The 19,891-nt window shown below is 38.6% G+C and overlaps 1 protein-coding gene across 5 annotated transcripts in view; it reads left to right on the forward strand.

Annotated features, from left to right (window-relative positions):
- Positions 1-19,891, forward strand: part of LOC108263499 (regulating synaptic membrane exocytosis protein 1) — an 83,444-nt gene that overhangs the window by 37,530 nt on the left and 26,023 nt on the right. For 4 of the 5 annotated variants that reach the window (XM_017464347.3, XM_053679740.1, XM_053679741.1 and 1 more), the window contains exons 4-12: positions 9,705-10,006; positions 10,505-11,370; positions 14,708-14,748; positions 15,656-15,766; positions 16,843-16,942; positions 17,791-17,914; positions 18,474-18,520; positions 18,640-18,755; positions 18,863-18,993. In XM_017464347.3, the coding sequence (XP_017319836.1) occupies positions 9,705-10,006; positions 10,505-11,370; positions 14,708-14,748; positions 15,656-15,766; positions 16,843-16,942; positions 17,791-17,914; positions 18,474-18,520; positions 18,640-18,755; positions 18,863-18,993 (1,838 nt within the window). Of the gene's footprint in view, positions 1-9,704; positions 10,007-10,504; positions 11,371-12,485; positions 12,672-14,707; positions 14,749-15,655; positions 15,767-16,842; positions 16,943-17,790; positions 17,915-18,473; positions 18,521-18,639; positions 18,756-18,862; positions 18,994-19,891 lie in introns of those variants that run through there. The other variant, XM_053679742.1, reaches the window with a different exon arrangement.

Genomic DNA, 19,891 nt, shown 5'->3' on the forward strand with positions numbered 1-19,891 from the left:
TCTTCTCCCTTTTGCTGGATGCTAGGTCTCCCTTATGTTTATTTTATGACATTTTTTATCCACAACAGAACATTAACTGAAGCTCTTGGCCTGTCTCTGCATGATGTTTTGCATTGCATCGATGTCACCTCATTGTACTGGCTAATTGTACAGGTGTTCCTAATAGAGTGGACATTGAGTATATATGTCAATTTATAAAGGTGTTATCATTAATATGATATACATGTCATATAGTGTGGTGTGTGTGTGTATATGTGTATATATATATATATATATATATATATATATATATATATATATATATATATATATATATATATATATATATATATAAAGCATATTATAGAGGAACGTCCCACATTGTTGATAATTCCATCCATCCATCCAGCCAGCCAGCCAGCCAGCCAGCCATCCCATCTATCCATTTTCGGTACCACTTATCCTAAGCAGGGTCGTGGGGAGCCTAGAGCTTATCCCGGGGAACTGGGGGCACGATGCAGGGGACACCAAGTACACTGTTCTGTAAAAATATTTTTGGCTGAGAGCATCTTCATAGTCACATACATATTTATTTTTAAGATCATCCAAAGTCTATATTTTTGGTTTTATTAAGTATGAAAATATATACATAATTTATTAGACAAAGCCTCATTTGCATAACTAAATGTAGTTTTTTTTTTAAAGTTTCCAGTACAAACAATACTTGCAAGAATATCAGTAATATCAACTGGCAAATATTCATTTTGCTATCTATTGTTGTTAAAAATCACTTGTAGCGTCTTGCCTTAATGTGAGGGATGATGTACGGTAGCCAAGTATTAGCAAAGAAATGCCTTTTTTTTTTGTCCATGGAGTTTATTTAAATAGAAGAACAACATGAGATACAGTGCAGACTAGTGGTGAGCCTGGACACTACAGGTAAGGGGCCTTGGGCAGGTGAAGTCAGTGTTTTTATTGTTAGCCGAGATCCTCAGGGACATACAAGTGCACAATGAAATGCATACGCTCATGTGTGGCTGATTGAGAAACTGTATAAAGCATGTGTGTGCTTTATTTATAGGGCCTATTGATCTGCTTAATTCAGAACAAATCCACTGTTTGGAAAAGGAGCCAGGCTAAACTTATCATGGTATTGATCCACAGATGCCTTGTCAAGTACAAGATGCATGTCTTAGTGAGAAAACAGTGAGAGCTGGAGTTTTGTAACATCAGCAGAGACCTGCGATAAATTATTTATGCTATTGATCTGGTATTTAACAATTGAAATGCTCAGTATATGAGCGGTGAGTGAATGAGTGTTTGTGAAGGCGGTCAGGGGGCGAGTGTCTCCAGGCACTGATATACTGGCTCATTAGGGCAAATGGACAGTAATCTCTTTTGTGGCAGTCCTTCATCCTTACCCGGGATTTATAACATGCCGAGTTATGGAGCCAGCTCTGCCCGCTGCTGCCCCCATATGTCAAGCTGTCAGAGGTGGCGAGTGCGCCCTCCATCCAGCCTCTTCTTCCGCGCCACACTTCTCCTGTCACTCCATTTATCTCACCTGTTTGGCTGCAGTTGACAACACCAAACAAGCAATGGAAATGAAATGATATTAAAGAGTTGCAGAAGCTGGCTGATATATGACAAACTTACAGGCATTGCTCCATCAGTCACTGTAGCCAGAGATGTCAAAAACAGCAAGTTAGAGTACCAAGCATAGGATATAGCTACTCATGTTAGGAAGAAGATTACTTCGATATACTTTAAGTAGTTTTCTTACCCTCGGTAGACCCTTCTCTCTTTTTTTGTCCATGACAATATGGCTCTCCACAGGTCATTAATTTAAAGAAAGAGACAGTGGCTTGGATACTGATCTTATGTAAACTATCATGTAAACTGCTGTTCGGGGCACTCCCTATTTATACACTGTTCTCAGTTCCACATCCCGATGAACACAGAAGTGCAATGATGGAGGCGGCTTGTTCTGGCAGCCCAAGAACATGGTGGCAATGCTGGAAAAGAGCAGACATTGGAGTCCTTAACCCTTGAAAAACCCATGTCACTGTGTTGAAAGAGCACAGCCAGAGAGCAGCACAAAAAGAGGAAGGATATTTTTGATCCTCTTCATGTCTTAGGTTTGAGATGGGGAAGTGTATGCTCACTCAGGGAGGGCACGAGGGACACAAGGTTAAACAGAAATGAACCTTAGAAGTTTGTCCACTCATAGAAGAAACAGTACAAAGTATTTGTGCAGATGTATAGAGGTATATGGCAGTAAAATCACCTTTCCTAGTTATTCCTTATTTGACTGGCTGGGAAATCTGCCATATATTGCCATATTCCTTATATAACTGGGTATTGAGTTACCATTTTCCTTATCTTGTTCTGTTCTTGTGCTATTTGAAACACCAGAAAGAGGAGATGCCGGACTGTGAGGCGTCTGAGACTCATGCCTCGTGTTAATATCCTGTTTGTGTGTGTGTGTGTGTGTGTGTGTGTGTGTGTGTGTGTGTGTGTGTGTGTGTGTGTGTGTGTGTGTGAGAGAGAGAGAGATAATATCACCCGATGCATATACAAGATGTTCTGGAAAATTCCACTCTTATCAATATATGTGTCATGCCAGATGTGTGTATGTGTATATATATATATATATATATATATATATATATATATATATATATATATATATATATATATATATTGCTTGACTATATAAAGTCATGTGAAAAAATAAGTACACCCCATGATAATTGTTGGCTTTTTTGACATATTTTGATCATCTTTGAAACAGTCCCTATTAATAAAGTTGATATATTTGAACAAAACCACAAGGAAAATTATTTTTTTCAATCATTTATTCAACAGAAATATCAATAGATGGAATATTCTTCTGTGGAAAATGTAAGTACACCCTTGGCCTCAGAAGCTAGTATTGCCCCCTTTAGCAGAAATAACTTCTTGTAGGTGTATCATTGTCCACCAGGCTTGCTGGAATTTTTGACCACCATGCAATATTCTTTCAGTTGCAAGATGTTTGAGGGTTTTCTTGCATGTACTGCCCGTTTCAAATCCCCCCACAACATTTCAATGGGATTCAAATCCAGGGTTTGACTAGTCCGTTCCATAACCCTCCATTTCTTCTTACTGAGCCATTCCTTGGTGGATTTGCTAGTCTGCTTAGGATCATTAACCCGTTGAAAGTTCTCTCTGAAACTTCAACTGTTGGATATATTGCCTCACATTATCTTCAAGCACTTTTTGATATGATGCATAGTTCAGTCAATGAATACAAGCTGTCCAGTCCCTGAGGCAGTGAAGCAACCCCAAACCATGGCACGTCTCACATGCAGGTAAAATTGGTGCAATCTCTTTCTGATTGTAGAAGCATGCACTTTGACAACAGTTGCAAGCAGATCCTCTGATGAAATTTTGGGGTCCTTGGAGACTTCTTTTTGCATCAGATGATCTGCTCTTGGGCTGAATTTACTGGGACGGCCAGTCCTGGATAAATTGACAGTCATTTGAAATCTGTGCTGCTTGTAGATGATTTTTCTTACAGTGGAATGATGTATTTGAGATAATTTGGAGATCTTTTTAAATCCCTAGCCAGACTCATAGGCATCCACAACCTTTTTTCTGAAGGCCTTACAGAGCTCTTTAGATCTTGGCAGGATGAAACCACATACCTCGTTAAAAAAGGGGACACCAGACACTAGATATGATAGGGGTATAAATAAGACAGGTTCCTAAGCAGGTTCTGCTCACTGGCACCCAATCTTCAACACCTGATTCTAATTTTATGTATTTGAAGGTGTGATGTAGGGGTGTACTTCCTTCTTCCATGTTACTGATCGTCTTTTTTTTTTGCTTATATAATTATGAAAATTACTACAAAATGTCAATTTTATGTGTCATTTGATAAAGTGTATCACCTTTATTAATAGGCACTGTTTCAAAGAGGATAAAAAAAATTCCATGGGGTGTACTTATTTTTTCACATGACTGTATATTTGTGCTTTAAAGAGATGTACAGTGCAGTGAAAAAGTATTTGCCCCATCTTGATTTCTTCTGTTTTTGTGTATATCTCATACTAAATCGTTTTAGACCTTCAAACGAAATACAACATAAAACAAAGGCAACCTGAGTAAACACACAATACAGTTTTTATTTATTTAATTTGACTGAAGCAAAAAAAAGTTACCCAAAACCTATCACCAATGTGAAAAACTAATTTCCCCCTTAAACATAAAATCTGGTTGTGCCATCTTTAGCAGCAATAACTGCAACCAAAAGCTTCTGATAACTGGAGATCAGTCTTTCACTTAGTTTTGGGTAGGAGAAAATTATTTCCCCTTTCACCCCCTCATCTACTAAACCTCTATTTGCACACTACAGTGAATTACTAAACTGGACACGACATTGATTTTTATTCTATTTTATACTATGACTCTATATCTGCTTTAACACTAACTGTCTGTGATTATCTGCCTTTTTTGCATCACAACAGACAGAATCGGATGTGCTTTTTATTCTCAGTGCAAATATAAAAATAGACTTATCCCCATAGGAGGTGGCATGGAAATGTATGTGTAAATACAACTTTTTTTTTTTGAGGGAAATGAGAGAGAAAAAAAAGTGGTTCAAGGTAATACAGGATACGTCTGTAGCATATATACATACTGTACATACACAGCAAAATGTAGATTTTATTGTTATGATCTAATACTGAAACATACAGAGTTGTGATTAAGTGTAGATTAAGTTTCAAATTTGTGAGAAGATCCTTAATACTATATAAGTGGCATCGTATTGGTTCAGGATTGTACGTATTTATTTAGAAAGACGAAAAGGAAGTTAGAGATACAGAGGAAATATATATTTGGTATGCATTATGCAACAACTTCATATCCCTAAACTCAATTAGATTTATTAGTCCATCTATGCCTTTTCATTGGAACCTTTAGTATAATTAATTTGATCATTTGCCCATCAGCACAACTCAACTAGCATTCAATATGGATCCTACAGGGTTCGATCTGACACTGCTTATTTTTCCTGCTCTCTTGCTTGCTCTTGCCTTCTGGGATCATGAATGAGTTGTTCCCACCATCTCTAGCTGTCACTATGTTATTGTGGCTCATCAGCATTTGTACATTTGCTGCAATTTACTATTATAATGTACTATTGCTTTGATTATGAAATTTTTGGCTAATTTATGTTCTCGCCATAGACTGCATTACAGCCTCAGTGAATCATGGCTGCATTCTGATTTCTTTCTATGTCTTTATGCGTTCAAATAAAGGCTGCTTTTCAAAAGCACTAGGTGAATATTTTAGAGTAAGCATGAGCTTAGTGTAGAAAGTGTACGGCAAATTCACTCATAAACCTCAGAGCCTTTACAATATAATACCTTACATGCAAAGTAATGTCCCTATATACATTCCAATTGAAAATGGAGGAAAATTAAACATTATTTTCCTTCCATCATTAACATGTCACACATATACATACACACACAAACACACACAGTAGACTGTGTCCTAGATTTTGCACCTAGAAATGGCTAATGGTGCTGTCTTTACTCCCTTGAGATGGCTTGAAAGCATATAACAAATTGCCTTTAGAGGTTAGTTAAAGACCTTTGAAGTAATATCCACGCCAGTGTGCCAGATTAGAACGAGAGTTTTTTTGGCCTCGTGTCAGACCTGGATTAGTTACTTGAATAAGCAAATGTCATATATTGAATTTTAAATTATAATGTAATGGTGATGCAATATAGTATGTTCATGTGAATAAGTATATATTTTGCTATGTTATACAGTATGTTTTACATTCACAATCACACGCTGCTCTATAGTGGTGTGCAGTATGCTGGTGGTGGGATTGGTCTAATCCGTGCAGAAAGGGTCTGGGTCCGTATCTGACAGCTGGAGATTCTGCTACTGATTTACTTTAGATTAGTTTGGAGCCACTCCAATCCTGTTCAATCAGGGCAGAATGCTTTTCCGCAGTCCATGGCGATGACCTGTCCCTTCTGTCCTGATCTTCCTGTTCGCCAGCACACCAATATCATCAATATCATCTCTATATCCCTTCACCTACAGGACACCAAACGTCTGAGTTAAATGACACTATTTCACTCTTTCCTGTAGATGTTGTTTTTTTTTTTCTCCTGTAAATATTATGCCAAAGTAATGTGAAATGTGCTTGAATAAAGAGAGGTTTTTATAGGGTAAAAGATGATCTTGTATATGTAAGGTGAGTTTCAGTGTACTGAGATTGAAAAAGATGAAAGTAGGACAGGAGTTATGGTAGCAGGTGGCATATGTGAACACTCTGTTATCCCACTATAACCACAGAGTGTGTTTGGTTGGCACAGGCATCAGCACCAGAAGGCTGCGTGTGTTTGTATATGTGTAGGTGTGTGCATGTAAGAGCGGTTGTTGGGCATTGTGTTTGTGGGGGACAGAGGATGTCTTTACCCACCGTAGCGACAGTATGTAGTGAGCTGGGGAATTGTTTGCAGCTCCTGATGGTGCTGGCTACATGGCTGCCTGGATAAATATAGCCATGTTTATGCCCCCTCCCCATCTCCCTAACACTTTAATCAAAAGCAATCTGGAGGAGTAGACGAGTGGGGAAAAAAAGAGGGAAAATATGGGATGTGCCAAGGTCTTTTTGTGTCGCCTCCTCCTGAAGGAATCAGCAGGGACTGAGTGTGGATATGGGGTAGAGAACTGCTAATGCCTAGGAAAACAAGACCTGGCCTGCCATGACTCTCATCAGGTCTCCCCACAGAGAAGATGGACAATGTCCATGCTTTATGAACATATAAATCCATCCCACAGGCTCGGGAACTTGGTCCCTGTTTCAAAATTGAGTCTGTAAAAACGAATAACTTGTATTTGGTGTTTCATTGATATTATTGCTGTTTCATTGATATTATTTATTACCTACACAGTTTTAGCTAATTTGGTACAGCCCCTTTTAGGTGGTGCTAACACATTCATAAGCATTTTGTAAATCTTTTATAATGCTGTGTTAAAGGATTTATGAAAGGCGTATGACAAAACTCACCGTGTGTCATTAGATATGATTCTGTTTTTACATAAAAGAAAGCAGAACCCTCAATTATCATTATGTGAAAGATTCTTACTCTAATTTCTTTTTAAATTTTCATTTTACAAAAAAGGCACTTTCATAAAGCTTTGAGACCTCTTATGTGCTTAAAAATAGTTTTATAAATGCAAAATTGATTACTACTTTGCTTTGAGTTTATGAGAAAGATTAATTTGGTTCACATTTCAATACAACTTCACTTACATAAGATGAAATTATTGTTTTTCTTTTTATATAAGTAATGAGCTGAATTGAAATGTTGCTTCATAATGGTTTTAATGCAAATGCTGCCATATTAAGTAGATCTAGAAAAATGCACTTCTCAGTTGGTAAGATGGTAGCGTAAAAACGTCATGAATGTGCTGTTAATAAAGACAAAATAAATAACTTCCACAGTTATTCCACAGCTTGCCACATATGTGTTTGTTTGTTTGCTTAGTACATAATTAAATTAATATTTTTGGACACTATATATTAATGTTTATATTTTATTTAAAAGACTTTAGTTTAAAATATGAAAAGTGGCTTTAGAAGTGTTTATTATTACATGTTCAGTGAACTGGGAAAAGTTGGAAATGATTTAATTATATTGAAACCTTTCCATTTATTGAAATCCATATCTAATCTAATCAGTAAAGGCCAAAGTCTTTTTCACTCTAACTAGGAACTTGTAGTGCACCACATATTTATGTTCTACAGTTAATACTTTCATCTTTATGCTTTTATGGTTTTACCCTTCAAGTGTGCCTGCCTTTAATAAAGCACTCATTGGGAGTTCTATTAGGATCTGAGAGTGAACAGTTAATACAGTGAGGGAAAAAAGTATTTGATCCCCTGCTGATTTTGTACGTTTGCCCACTGACAAAGAAATGATCAGTCTATAATTGTAATGGTAGTTGTATTTGAACAGTGAGAGACAGAATAACAACAAAAAAATCCAGAAAAACGCATGTCAAAAATGTTATAAATTAATTTGCATTTTAATGAGGGAAATAAGTATTTGACCCCCTCTCAATCAGAAAGATTTCTGGCTCCCAGGTGCCTTTTATACAGGTAACGAGCTGAGATTAGGAGCACACTGTTAAAGGGAGTGCTCCTAATATCAGTTTGTGACCTGTATAAAAGACACCTGTCCACAGAAGCAATCAATCAATCAGATTCCAAACTCTCCACCATGGCCAAGACCAAAGAGCTCTCCAAGGATGTCAGGGACAAGATTGTAGACCTACACAAGTCTGGAATGGGCTACAAGACCATTGCCAAGCAGCTTGGTGAGAAGGGGACAACAGTTGGTGCGATTATTCGCAAATGGAAGAAGCACAAAATAACTGTCAGTCTCCCTCGGCCTGGGGCTCCATGCAAGATCTCACCTCGTGGAGTTGCATTGAACATGAGAACAGTGAGGAATCAGCCCAGAACTACACAGGAGGATCTTGTCAATGATCTCAAGGCAGCTGGGACCATAGTCACCAAGAAAACAATTGGTAACACACTACGCCGTGAAGGACTGAAATCCTGCAGCGCGTGCAAGGTCCGCTGCTCACGAAAGCACATATACATGCCCGTCTGAAGTTTGCCAATGAACATCTGAATGATTCAGAGGACAACTGTGTGAGAGTGTTGTGGTCAGATGAGACCAAAATGGAGCTCTTTGGCATCAACTCAACTCGCCGTGTTTGGAGGAGGAGGAATGCTGCCTATGACCCCAAGAACACCATCCTCACCGTCAAACATGGAGGTGGAAACATTATGCTTTGGGGGTGTTTTTCTGCTAAGGGGACAGGACAACTTCACCGCATCAAAGGGACGATGGACGGGGCCATGTACTGTCAAATCTTGGGTGAAAACCTCCTTCCCTCAGACAGGGCATTGAAAATGGGTCGTGGATGGATATTCCAGCATGACAATGACCCAAAACACACGGCCAAGGCAACAAAGGAGTGGCTCAAGAAGAAGCACATTAAGGTCCTGGAGTGACCTAGGCAGTCTCCAGACCTTAATCCCATAGAAAATCTGTGGAGAGAGCTGAAGGTTCGAGTTGCCAAACGTCAGCCTCGAAACCTTAATGATTTGGAGAAGATCTGCAAAGAGGAGTGGGACAAAATCCCTCCTGAGATGTGTGCAAACCTGGTGGCCAACTACAAGAAACGTCTGACCTCTGTGATTGCCAACAAGGGTTTTTAAACCAAGTACTAACTCATGTTTTGCAGAGGGGTCAAATACTTATTTCCCTCATTAAAATGCAAATTAATTTATAAAATTTTTGACATGCGTTTTTCTGGATTTTTTTGTTGTTATTTTGTCTCTCACTGTTCAAATAAATCTACCATTAAAATTATAGACTGATCATTTCTTTGTCAGTGGGCAAACGTACAAAATCAGCAGGGGATCAAATACTTTTTTCCCTCACTGTACGTTCCACAAAGATTTAGGCTATTCTTTATCATTTTGTTTGAGCTTTTGCAATATGTATGTTATTAATAAATGATTTTATTATGGTGCTTCTCTATGTCTAGACAATATGCTATCTAGGTGAAATCTTTTTTTTTTTTTTTTTTTTTTTTTAAAGCTCAGCATGTTTACAGTGCTCTGCTCTCTGCAGGTGATGTGGGTATGTAACAAGTGCCGTAAGCAGCAGGACATCCTCACTAATTCAGGGGAATGGTTTGCAGAACAGGGGCCAAAGGCAAAGTCTACGGCCCTGGAGACAGCAGTAAACGAGCCAGCCAGGTGTGCAGATCCAGCAGGAGACAAGAAAGTGCGCTCTAGGTCTCAGATTCCTCTTGGTTCCTCTGCCTCCACTGCCCAGGACAACCAGCTGCCCACAAATACAAGCAAAGGCCCTGCTGCTGGACAGGCCGACATGCCTTCATCCCGATCCCGCAGTGAACCGCCACGAGAAAGGTTGTAGTGATTTAAAATCAATTTTTATCAATGGAATCTTTCAAAAAGAAGACACTCACTAAATTTCCTTCCTCTTAAAATTTTGATATTTGTTCTCGGTTTTGTTCTTGGGTAGACAGATTATTTCTTCTGCTGTATTTTCATCACACTACATGAAGTTTTAAGATAGAGTAGGAAATATTTACTTTAGCGTACTGGAATAAATAAAAGTCTCATGGAACAGGAGGCTAAATTCGGTGCAGGATAATATACACAGTTGGTGTTTATTCGCTAGGAATTATAAAAAATTAGTTTCCATTCAGTTCATTTTCCTCAGGGTGCTATTTACTTATTATGGTTATTGCCTTGTCATACATGCGTTTGAATCACATTGTGCATAGATCTGAATAATATGTATAATTCATGAGTAGCAATCCTTTTATGTGCTCTTTGTGAAGCACAATATCTCCCTCTTCTATTTTCAGTCTCTCTGATCCTCCACTTTTGTTGCTTTACCAGGAAAAAGCAATCATCAACCTCAGACCAGAACGGCAAGCCAGTACAGAGAGCGGAGAGGCGCAGGGGATTGCCCAAACTCCATTCGCAACCTACACAGGACTGGGAGGCTGGAGAGGCTCGTCGAGAGGCTCGCTGTCTGGTTAAAGCCCGATCACAGGACCAGAGCTATGTTGACCTGGAGGGAAGTATAGGGGAGCTGAGAAGGACAGAGGGTGAGCAGAGGCCACCTCGAGAGGAGCAACGAAACGAGGTTAACCCTCCACAACATCCTGTCAAGGCCCAGCCGATGGAGCAGGAGAAAAGAGTGCATCCAAAAGCACCATGGCTCAGACAAGTGGAGACAGGCGTGCCTGAGAGGCAAACTGGCGAGGCGGTCACAGATAATAGAACAGGCCGGAGGTGGGCAGAGGAGCGCCAATCATCTCTGGAGAGCAAACAGAAAGGGGTAATGGGGGAGAGGACCGTGGGGGGCACAATAGGATCTGCAGTGCAAGCTCCTAAATCTAACCACGCCCCTCAGCCACCTGCCCCAGGGTTCCGTGTAGGTCCTGCTGCGCCCACCGGAACCCCTGAACTCAGGGAGCCTCCTGAAAGGGACAGGAAGCTTCAGCCGAGCCACCTGGAGCCAGGCTCGGCTGGTATGGCACGTAAGACCAAGCGGGAAAAAGCTGAGAGCATGCTGCGTAATGACTCTCTCAGCTCTGACCAATCAGAATGCCTGCGGCCTCCCCCACCCCGCCCCTACAAGTCAAAGCGTGGAGGGAACAAGCGGCAAATGTCAGTCAGTAGCTCCGAGGAGGAAGGCGGCTCCACGCCTGAGTACACTAGCTGTGAGGATGGAGAGATCGAGAGCATCAGTGAGAGAGGTGAGCTGCACTGAGAAGCTCCATTTTCTTTACTATTTAATATATGTTCAACAATTTTTAATCTAAAAAATACAGTAAAGAGTAAAAGTTTGCATGTCTCATGATTATGATTTTTTTTTTTAATGAAAAAAAGTATCATATTTAAAGTTTATCTTAAAAAAAAGGTGCAATTACAAAATATTTTTAAAAAAAATAAATAAATAAAAAAATAAAAAAATATGGGTGTATGCCAATATATGTAAACAATATAAAATATATTCTGGAAAACAAGTTTGCCCATGACCATCTTGTCTCCAAAATGGTGCTTATAACAGCAGTATCAAGAATAAGCAAGGATTTGCCAAGCAGTCTGGCTGCGTTAGAACAGATTTGCACCCAGAATATTTATATCGCAACGAGAAAGGGAAATGCATTTTAACTGCTATTTTTTTCAATATTTATAACTTAACATATTCTACTGGGTTATTTTTAAAATTGTGATGATGGAAAACATTTGCAAATCAATTGTGTGGTATGGATCATGGAACTTTCTTGGGGTGAGAACTTTGAGAACTTGTGCAGGAGTTCTGGGCGGCTTCTGCTTTACACTAGACAGCCAGACCCCGACTGAACAGATTTGGGTAGGAGTTGTTGAATAGTAGGGAGGAGACAGGGAGGTGGTGGGTGTGAAATCTCTCACGAGGAACAAAAGGCAGAGATGGAAATTTAAAGATAGGAAAATGGAAGTTGTCCCAAACTTCAGTTATCTTTGTATCCTTGTGTAACCTAACACACTAAACATCTTGTTCTTATAAATTACTTTAAAAAAAAAAAAACTTTTTACATTTCCCTCCAATCTATCAATATGCATAAAAATGGGATGGCCTCTGACATACATCCCTGTTCTGAAAAGTGTTTAATATGAATATGGATTTGAATCACTTTCACTTGTATCTGACAGGAAGACAGGAAGCTCAGAATATTAAACACCATACCTGTACACTGTAAACTGATTGTGATTTCACTCTTAGCCAAGCAAGGATACAGTATATCATTTTGCTTATATAATGTACAATCAATAATTTATTTAACAGATGAGCTAAACTAATAAGGACTGTAGGGCAGGGAAGGGTGTGCTCATGGTAGCATGCTGCTTGCCAGACAAAGTGGTTGCACACAGACATAAAAGGTCAGCGTATCAACACAAGCCAGAGATGAAATGTAAACTGCAGACACACAGAGAGAAACAGAATGAACAGTACACCAACTCATTGTTATCATTGTAGCAGGACTTAATCAGACTCAGAGATTTCATTAACACAGTAAGTAAGAAGTCTGATAGTTCCATACAGAGGATATGAGCAGAGTTGGACTGATGATTGATATGTATTGATATGAATTTCTCTTGTTTTATTTGTACATGTTGTTTCCGAAATATGTTGAATGATATTTTTGAGAATGACATTTTGGGATTAATGTATAATGTGAGTGAGGGATTTGTTTTGACTCATAGTAGTATAATAAGTGGAACTTGAACTAGTGATCAGTAGTACTCAAATGTAAAATGCAGATGTTTGTCGTTTGTTACTGAAGGTTGAAGTTTTGGAGATTTATACTCAGTATATGCTATGCATGTGTACTAGCTGAAACTGCAGTGGTTCCGAATACAGTAGTATTAGGAAAGGAAAGGAAAGGAAAGGAAAGGAAAGGAAATCAGCCTAATGTATTTTAATACCAATGTGGGTAAAAATAAATTTATTCTAGAAACATGTAAACATCGGTTTTTAGAATCAAATCAGTGTTTTTGCCTTTCTCTATTTCTAAAACAATGCAGTTAGTAATTGGGACACTCAAGCACTAGCTGTAAATCTTCATCTGATGCTGCCTCCTGGCAGATCTTGCACTTGAGAGGGCATCTCGATCATGGGAATATAACGCGAAACAGCTGTGAAAATAAGCTAAACAACAACTTGTGTGACAATTTGAATTTTTCTAATCTGTTATTAATTTAAATATATGAATATATATTTCTAAGAATATAATAGTGGCTGTTCCTGTAGAGTGTGTATATTCTACACTGAAATGGTCTCATATTTATAATGTCATATGGTTGCTAATGACTTTTTTCTGTCAGGATTGTCTGTGAGTTTATAAATCCACCGCTGATAGCATTAACATTTAATGTGAGTGTGTGTGAGTTTGTAAAAAAACAAAAAAATAAATTAAAAAAAAAAAAAACTGTTCTTTATTTTAGAGAAACTTTTATAGGACAGCACTTTTCATAACAGATCTGGGTTAGAAAAAGAGGAGTCTTTTTAAAGAAAGACACATTCTGTATACAATCCAGCATCTGGCATACTTGTAAGTAAGCCACATAGACCTTATCTTTTTCCATAGCTCGTTTTCTTCCTTTCGGGTCATACACATCAACTGGACTTGGCTTTTAATTCAAAGAGTTATGCAGCCTTGCTGGGAGGACTTGGGGGATGAAAGCAGTGAGTGGTTAGTCAAACATTTCAAACAAACCCATGTCCTTTTCAGTATGGGTTCCTTTTTTAGTCTGGTGTGAGGCCTGAGTTAGCAACAAATACTTGAAGGTCTTACAGGAGCTTAAGAAAATATGAATGGCATTTGTACAAATGTCTACACTGCCAAAATATTAATATATTTTTAAAAGCTGATCAGTTTGTCATCGAGCAGAAATGTCCCTGAGAAACTATTGCACTGGTTTTGATAGTTATCTTTTGTAAAAATAAATAAATAAATAAATAAATTTCTTTCAAGACTGACTTGTACAGTTTTGCATAATTCTTCAAACGTGGTATAGCTAAACCATGAACTTACTGCACTGTTTTCATGATTCCCAAGATGCCCCATGTGCTGAGAATTCAGCATAAAATGGTCAGTTCAGAGGAACACACACATAGTGCCCCTCCATAAAACATGCCAAGAGTAATTCATAGCCAACGTCATGGAAAGACCTGAGACTACCACTATGTGTCTATGTAAGCACTGTTGCATGTCACAAGTTTCCACTGTCAAGACGCTAAATGCACTGTTCAGGCACTGTTCAAACACAAGCTGACCAGCACAGAAGCTCCATTAAATCCCCCCAGTCGCTGTCGTCCTGCAGGGTGAACAGAGTAGGGCGTGTTTTAGGGTGACAGCTTGGCAGAGAGTACCACTCTAGTGTCCTAATCTTCAATAAACAGAGTGCTGCGAGTGTAAACAGCAGGGTTGGAGAGTGTGTATCCTGGCTAGCATAAAGCTGTGGCTCAGCAGTCAGGGGAACGCTGTGTGTTTGTGTTGCTCTCTGTGCTCCAATTGACTCTGCTTCCTGTCTTTCACTGTGTTTCAGGGGACTGGGAGTGCTATCGTCTGGATCCCACTGTGTGGCATGTAAGTATTTCCAGCTCATGAGACTAATCATGTGGTACTGATTGCACAGAGGTGATGGCAGATGATCATTTTAATCAGGACAAAACATTCTATAACGATGAATACTGTATATCAGTGGGTACAATTTGGAACTCAATGGTTAAACTACCCCTTTGGCTTTAGATTTATTATTACAAGTCTGATTTATAGTTTTTGCAATGGCCTGAACATGTTGCATGTTTAGACACCATTTTCCTGTCACAATAAAACCTCTGTTCCGGATATGTGATGCTGTCTTTTTGGAGTTTGTTATATCATTCTAACAGGGATTCTCTCACAAACTCTACATCAGCTTGACCATTCTCATGCTAGTTTATCCCATAGATAGATACAAATTGTGATTTCTATTCACCCAAATGTGTCAACAGCATGTGTGAACAGACTGGATAAGAAAGTTATGTAATAGATGGCACAAAATCTAAAATAGTGCAACGAAGTCAACTATTGTAATTGAAAAAAATATTCTAGAGTACGATGCAGGGCAGAAATGTTTTGGTGAGGGACAATCCTGACTGGATAATAGCAAGCCAAGTTGCTGGTGAAATACAAAGTTAATTTCTACCACTGAGTGTATGTATCTGGTCTGGGTGAATGTAGTTTTTAATCATGCAGTATTCACAAATTAGGTCATTTATGTTGAGGATTTTGTGTGCATGAGTGTGTGTGTGTGTGTGTGTGTGTGTGTGTGTGTGTGTGTGTGTGTGTGTGTGTGTGTGTGTGTGTGCGCATATAGTGTGAAGTATGAGTTTTACGTAACATACAGCTGTAAGTTTATGTATGGAATTTAATTGTTCCAAGTGCAGTAAAGCAGTGTCTGTGTGAGACTTCCCTCTGTGAAGGGATTAAATCACTGCCTTGTTCTTCTCAGCATCCGGTTACGTGGCAGCCCTCCAAGGAAGGTGATCATTTAATCGGCCGAATTACCCTAAGCAAGCGCACGGCCATGCCCAAAGAGGCTGGAGCACTGCTGGGGCTAAAGGTTAGGAGACACACACAGCTCCAAAAACAATTCCAATCGTTAATACACACATAAACACAAAAGCACAGACAGCACACTCATCCCAGCAATGTGATTGAACATTAACGGTGAACCGTGACCATTTTTAAGTGATAAATGTAACTTTATGCCTCGACAAAAAAATTATGTTTTGAAACGTTGTCCTAATCAGTTGTGACCCAATGTTTACTTCTAGTGTAATATACACTTAGTGTCCACTTTATTATGAATGCCTGTATACTTGTACATTCATGCAATCATGTGGCAGAAGTGCAATGCATAAAATCATGCAGATACAGGTCAAGAGCTTCAGTTAATGTTCACAACAAACATCAGAAAGAGGAGAAAATGTTATTTGAGTGACTTTGAAGATAGCATAGATGTTGGTGACAGATAGGCTGATTTTAGAAACTGCTGATCACCTGGGATTTGCAGGCAATATTCCCTAGAGTTTACACAAAATGGTTAAAAAAAAAGAACCAGTAAGTCACAGTTCTGCAGGTGGAAGCACATTGTTGATGAGAGAGGTCAGAGGAAGGCTGTGTTAAATCATATGACCATTGTTTGCAACCATTCTGAATAGAAAAGCATCTCAGAATGCACAACGTATCAAACCTTGAAGCAGATGGGCTACATCAAGTACATCAGGTTCTATTCCTGCCAGCCAAGAACGGGAATCTGAGGCTACACTTGGCACAGGCTCACCGAAACTGATTCACCAGATCCCTGTTTTTGGCTAACAGGAGTGTAACATGATGTGGTCTTTAGCTGATGTAGCCCATCTGCTTCAAGGTTTGATATGTTGCGCATTCTGAGATGTTATTCTGCCGCACTACTGTTGTAAATAAAGGTTATTTGGGTTACCTTAGACTTCATGTCAGCTTCAACAGTTGGCTAATTGGATAGTTGCATGAATGTGAAGGTGTACAGGTGTTCCTAATAAAGGGATGGTGAGTGTATACCCTATTATATTCAGTTATATAGGGTGTAATAGGTCACAAGTCAAGTAAGTGATATTTTGCTGTGTGCTGTGTTGTGGTGTACTGTGGTGCGAGTAGGTGGTAGGGGGGAAGATCACAGAAACAGGGAGACTCGGGGCCTTCATCACCAAAGTTAAAAAAGGAAGCCTGGCAGATGTGGTGGGCCATTTACGAGCAGGTGAGATCACCTCTGCTTTAATCATGTTCATCTATAAGTGTGTGTGAATACTGTGTTATACTCTAGAGCTCATTAAAATGAATATGGGAGATATCATAAGTCATCTTCAGTTTAATCACATGGTTAAATAAGCAACAAGGAGACATTTCTGCAGTACTATTATCAACATCTTTGTGTGAGATTCCTACCATGTTTTGCCCCTGAAAAAAAAAAAAGAAGAAGAGGGGTCTGAATTGATACAAAATTCCATGTTTTGATTTTTCCTTAGTTTATTACACACAGAGCTTTACTCTAAAATGGATTGCATTTTTTCATCAATCTACTGTTAATATTCTATGATAATAAGACTAAGCAGGTTTTCACAACATTTTGTAAATTTATCACAAATAAAAAACAAATGAAACGTTGCACAAATATTCGGCCACTCAAGTAGGCTAAATTAACAGAATGCATTTTCCTGGCTGTATTTTGAGTCATTGTCATTTTAAAAGTTGAAAAACGTTTATGAACTTTAATATGAGGTCATTCTGTTAGAGACCTTGCCAATAGTGCATTACTCCACAAGCACATTTTCCAAGATTGTTTTGGCGATGCTGATGATAACTGGCTACTGGCTTACAAGAGCTGAGATTCTTTTGGACCATTACAAAAGAAGAAAAAAATCACTGTGACTAATTACTTAATCAGCCATTATTATTGTATACTGTGTGGAGTCAGGCAAAATCATAGGTCATGAGTCAGAGAGATTGAGGAACATTTATTAATCATTAGTAACTTTTAGATTTGTCCACATTTATAATTGTTGTATACTTCTCTAATTTGACAATATAGTGTTTTATTGTCTTTAGGAGATGAGGTGCTACAGTGGAATGGTAAATCATTGCCTGGATTAACCACGAAGGAGGTTTACAATATTATCTTGGAGTCGCAAACGGAACCCCAAGTTAAATTAGTCGTTTCAAGGCCCATTGGGTAAGTCTCCATTATCTTCTTAGTATTATTAATGAAATTTTCTTTTTAGAAACAAGTGTTATTTCAGTAACAAATGACCTGAGGATTTGTTTTAGATTCATCTATTCATGAGTGTTTGCTCAGTCTAGCCTATTTCAGCATTATGAACTTCTGCAGTAATTTATGTTTCTATCCTACTTAGTTTCAATCATTAGTCATGATATTGTACTTCACACCATCCTCCTACCTCTTTAAAACCATGTATTCATTGATTTCTCTCCAAATAATTGCATAGGGTGTATAAATCTTAGCAGTAAGTAAAACAAACTCCATGAGATGATTTGATCTCCTGAATCTCTCCCTATTTTTAGTTAGTTTCCTCATAGAAAGCATAGACTCTTAAAGACTGGATTAGTCCATGTGTTTAACAGCTTATCCTACAATATTTATTTTAAACTCTGCCTTTGGTCTTCACAGTTACGTGCGTGTGTGTGTGTGTGTGTGTGTGTGTGTGTGTGTGTGTGTGTGTCTGGGGGGGTGTCTGTGCTTGTTAATGAGTGTGTTTTTCTTTTCTTTTCAGTGATATACCTAGAATACCTGAAACATCACATCCTCCATTAGAATCTAGTGAGTGTTGTTTTAAACACTCTGGCCTGAAATATTTGCTTTTTCCCTACATTCGAGTTAGCATGATGTCAGTTATAATTTTAGTGGCGTCTTTCTTTGTTGTCTTTGTGTCTCTACAGCAGGCTCAAGTTCCTTCGAATCTCAGAAGATGGAGCGACCATCTATATCCGTCATGTCCCCTTCAAGTCCCAGTGGTCTGAGAGACGCTCCTCAGCTGCTCCCTGGACAACTCTCGGTGGATACAATACCAATACAATACCAGCATGATCATACTTCAGTGTTTTAGGTTTGCCTTTTAACAAATTAGCTGTATATAAATAGCTTTGCTTGCGTCTCTTGCAGGTAAAAATGTGGTATGATAAAGTTGGCCATCAGTTGATCGTGAACGTGCTGCAGGCCAAAGACCTGCCCCCCAGACTGGATGGACGACCCAGGAACCCTTACGTCAAAATGTACTTCCTTCCTGATAGAAGGTGCTCAGACTTATATATCTTATACTCTTCCTCAAGAATTAAGACAGGCATTTTACCCCAGATTATGTGTCTTGGCCTGGGAAAACTACAAGCTTTCCTGAATTGGAACATGTTTCTACTTTGCAGAAGTAAAGTTATAGCATTTTAAAATCTGACTATAGCAGCTGCTATATATTGATTTAATTTAACATGTAATAAAATATAACAATAGTAAATATGACACACTTGATCTATGATTGTATGTTTACATTGGAAAACAAGTAATCACTTTGATCATAAGTCGTCCATGTCAGTCTCTCTAGTGTTATTTCCGAAAGTAAATGTCAGTCACAGCATTTTACAAACCTGAGCCTCATCGTCATTCTTGACTGACCGTTTTTACAGCCATGTTTGTTAAACTGGCTCCTTATCTACATAACGAGATAAAGTTGCGGTGTCAAAGTATGTCATAGGCAAAAAAAAATCCATTTGGTCAATGGATTTGGTCAATGGATGGGTTTTTCATCATTTTTGTCTGTCAGAATTTAGCCACAGTGACATCCAGTGGGTTTCTCCAGGCCACCTCATATATATAATCCGAATTTATGTATAGCCAGGCTCTAAATAAGCCTGACTAATTATGCCATTTTTGCGATCATATTGTAAAAGAAAAAAAAAGCTCATATGATCATGGGCAGTAATATTTTCAGCATTTTCATGACCATAGACACAGATAATCTGATGCAGAGTGTGCTTTTGTTTAATGGTGGTGTTACTCATGTATGCGCTTTATATGACATAGTGTTTATACAGAACGAGTGTGGTATTTAATGTGGTGTACAATCAACTGATTGATTCATATTTAGTAGCATTCACATCATGTGAATAAAATTGTTCGGAGCCTAATAATATTGAAGTG

The sequence above is a fragment of the Ictalurus punctatus genome, chromosome 3 (genome assembly GCF_001660625.3).
Source record: "Ictalurus punctatus breed USDA103 chromosome 3, Coco_2.0, whole genome shotgun sequence".
NCBI lineage: Eukaryota > Metazoa > Chordata > Actinopteri > Siluriformes > Ictaluridae > Ictalurus > Ictalurus punctatus.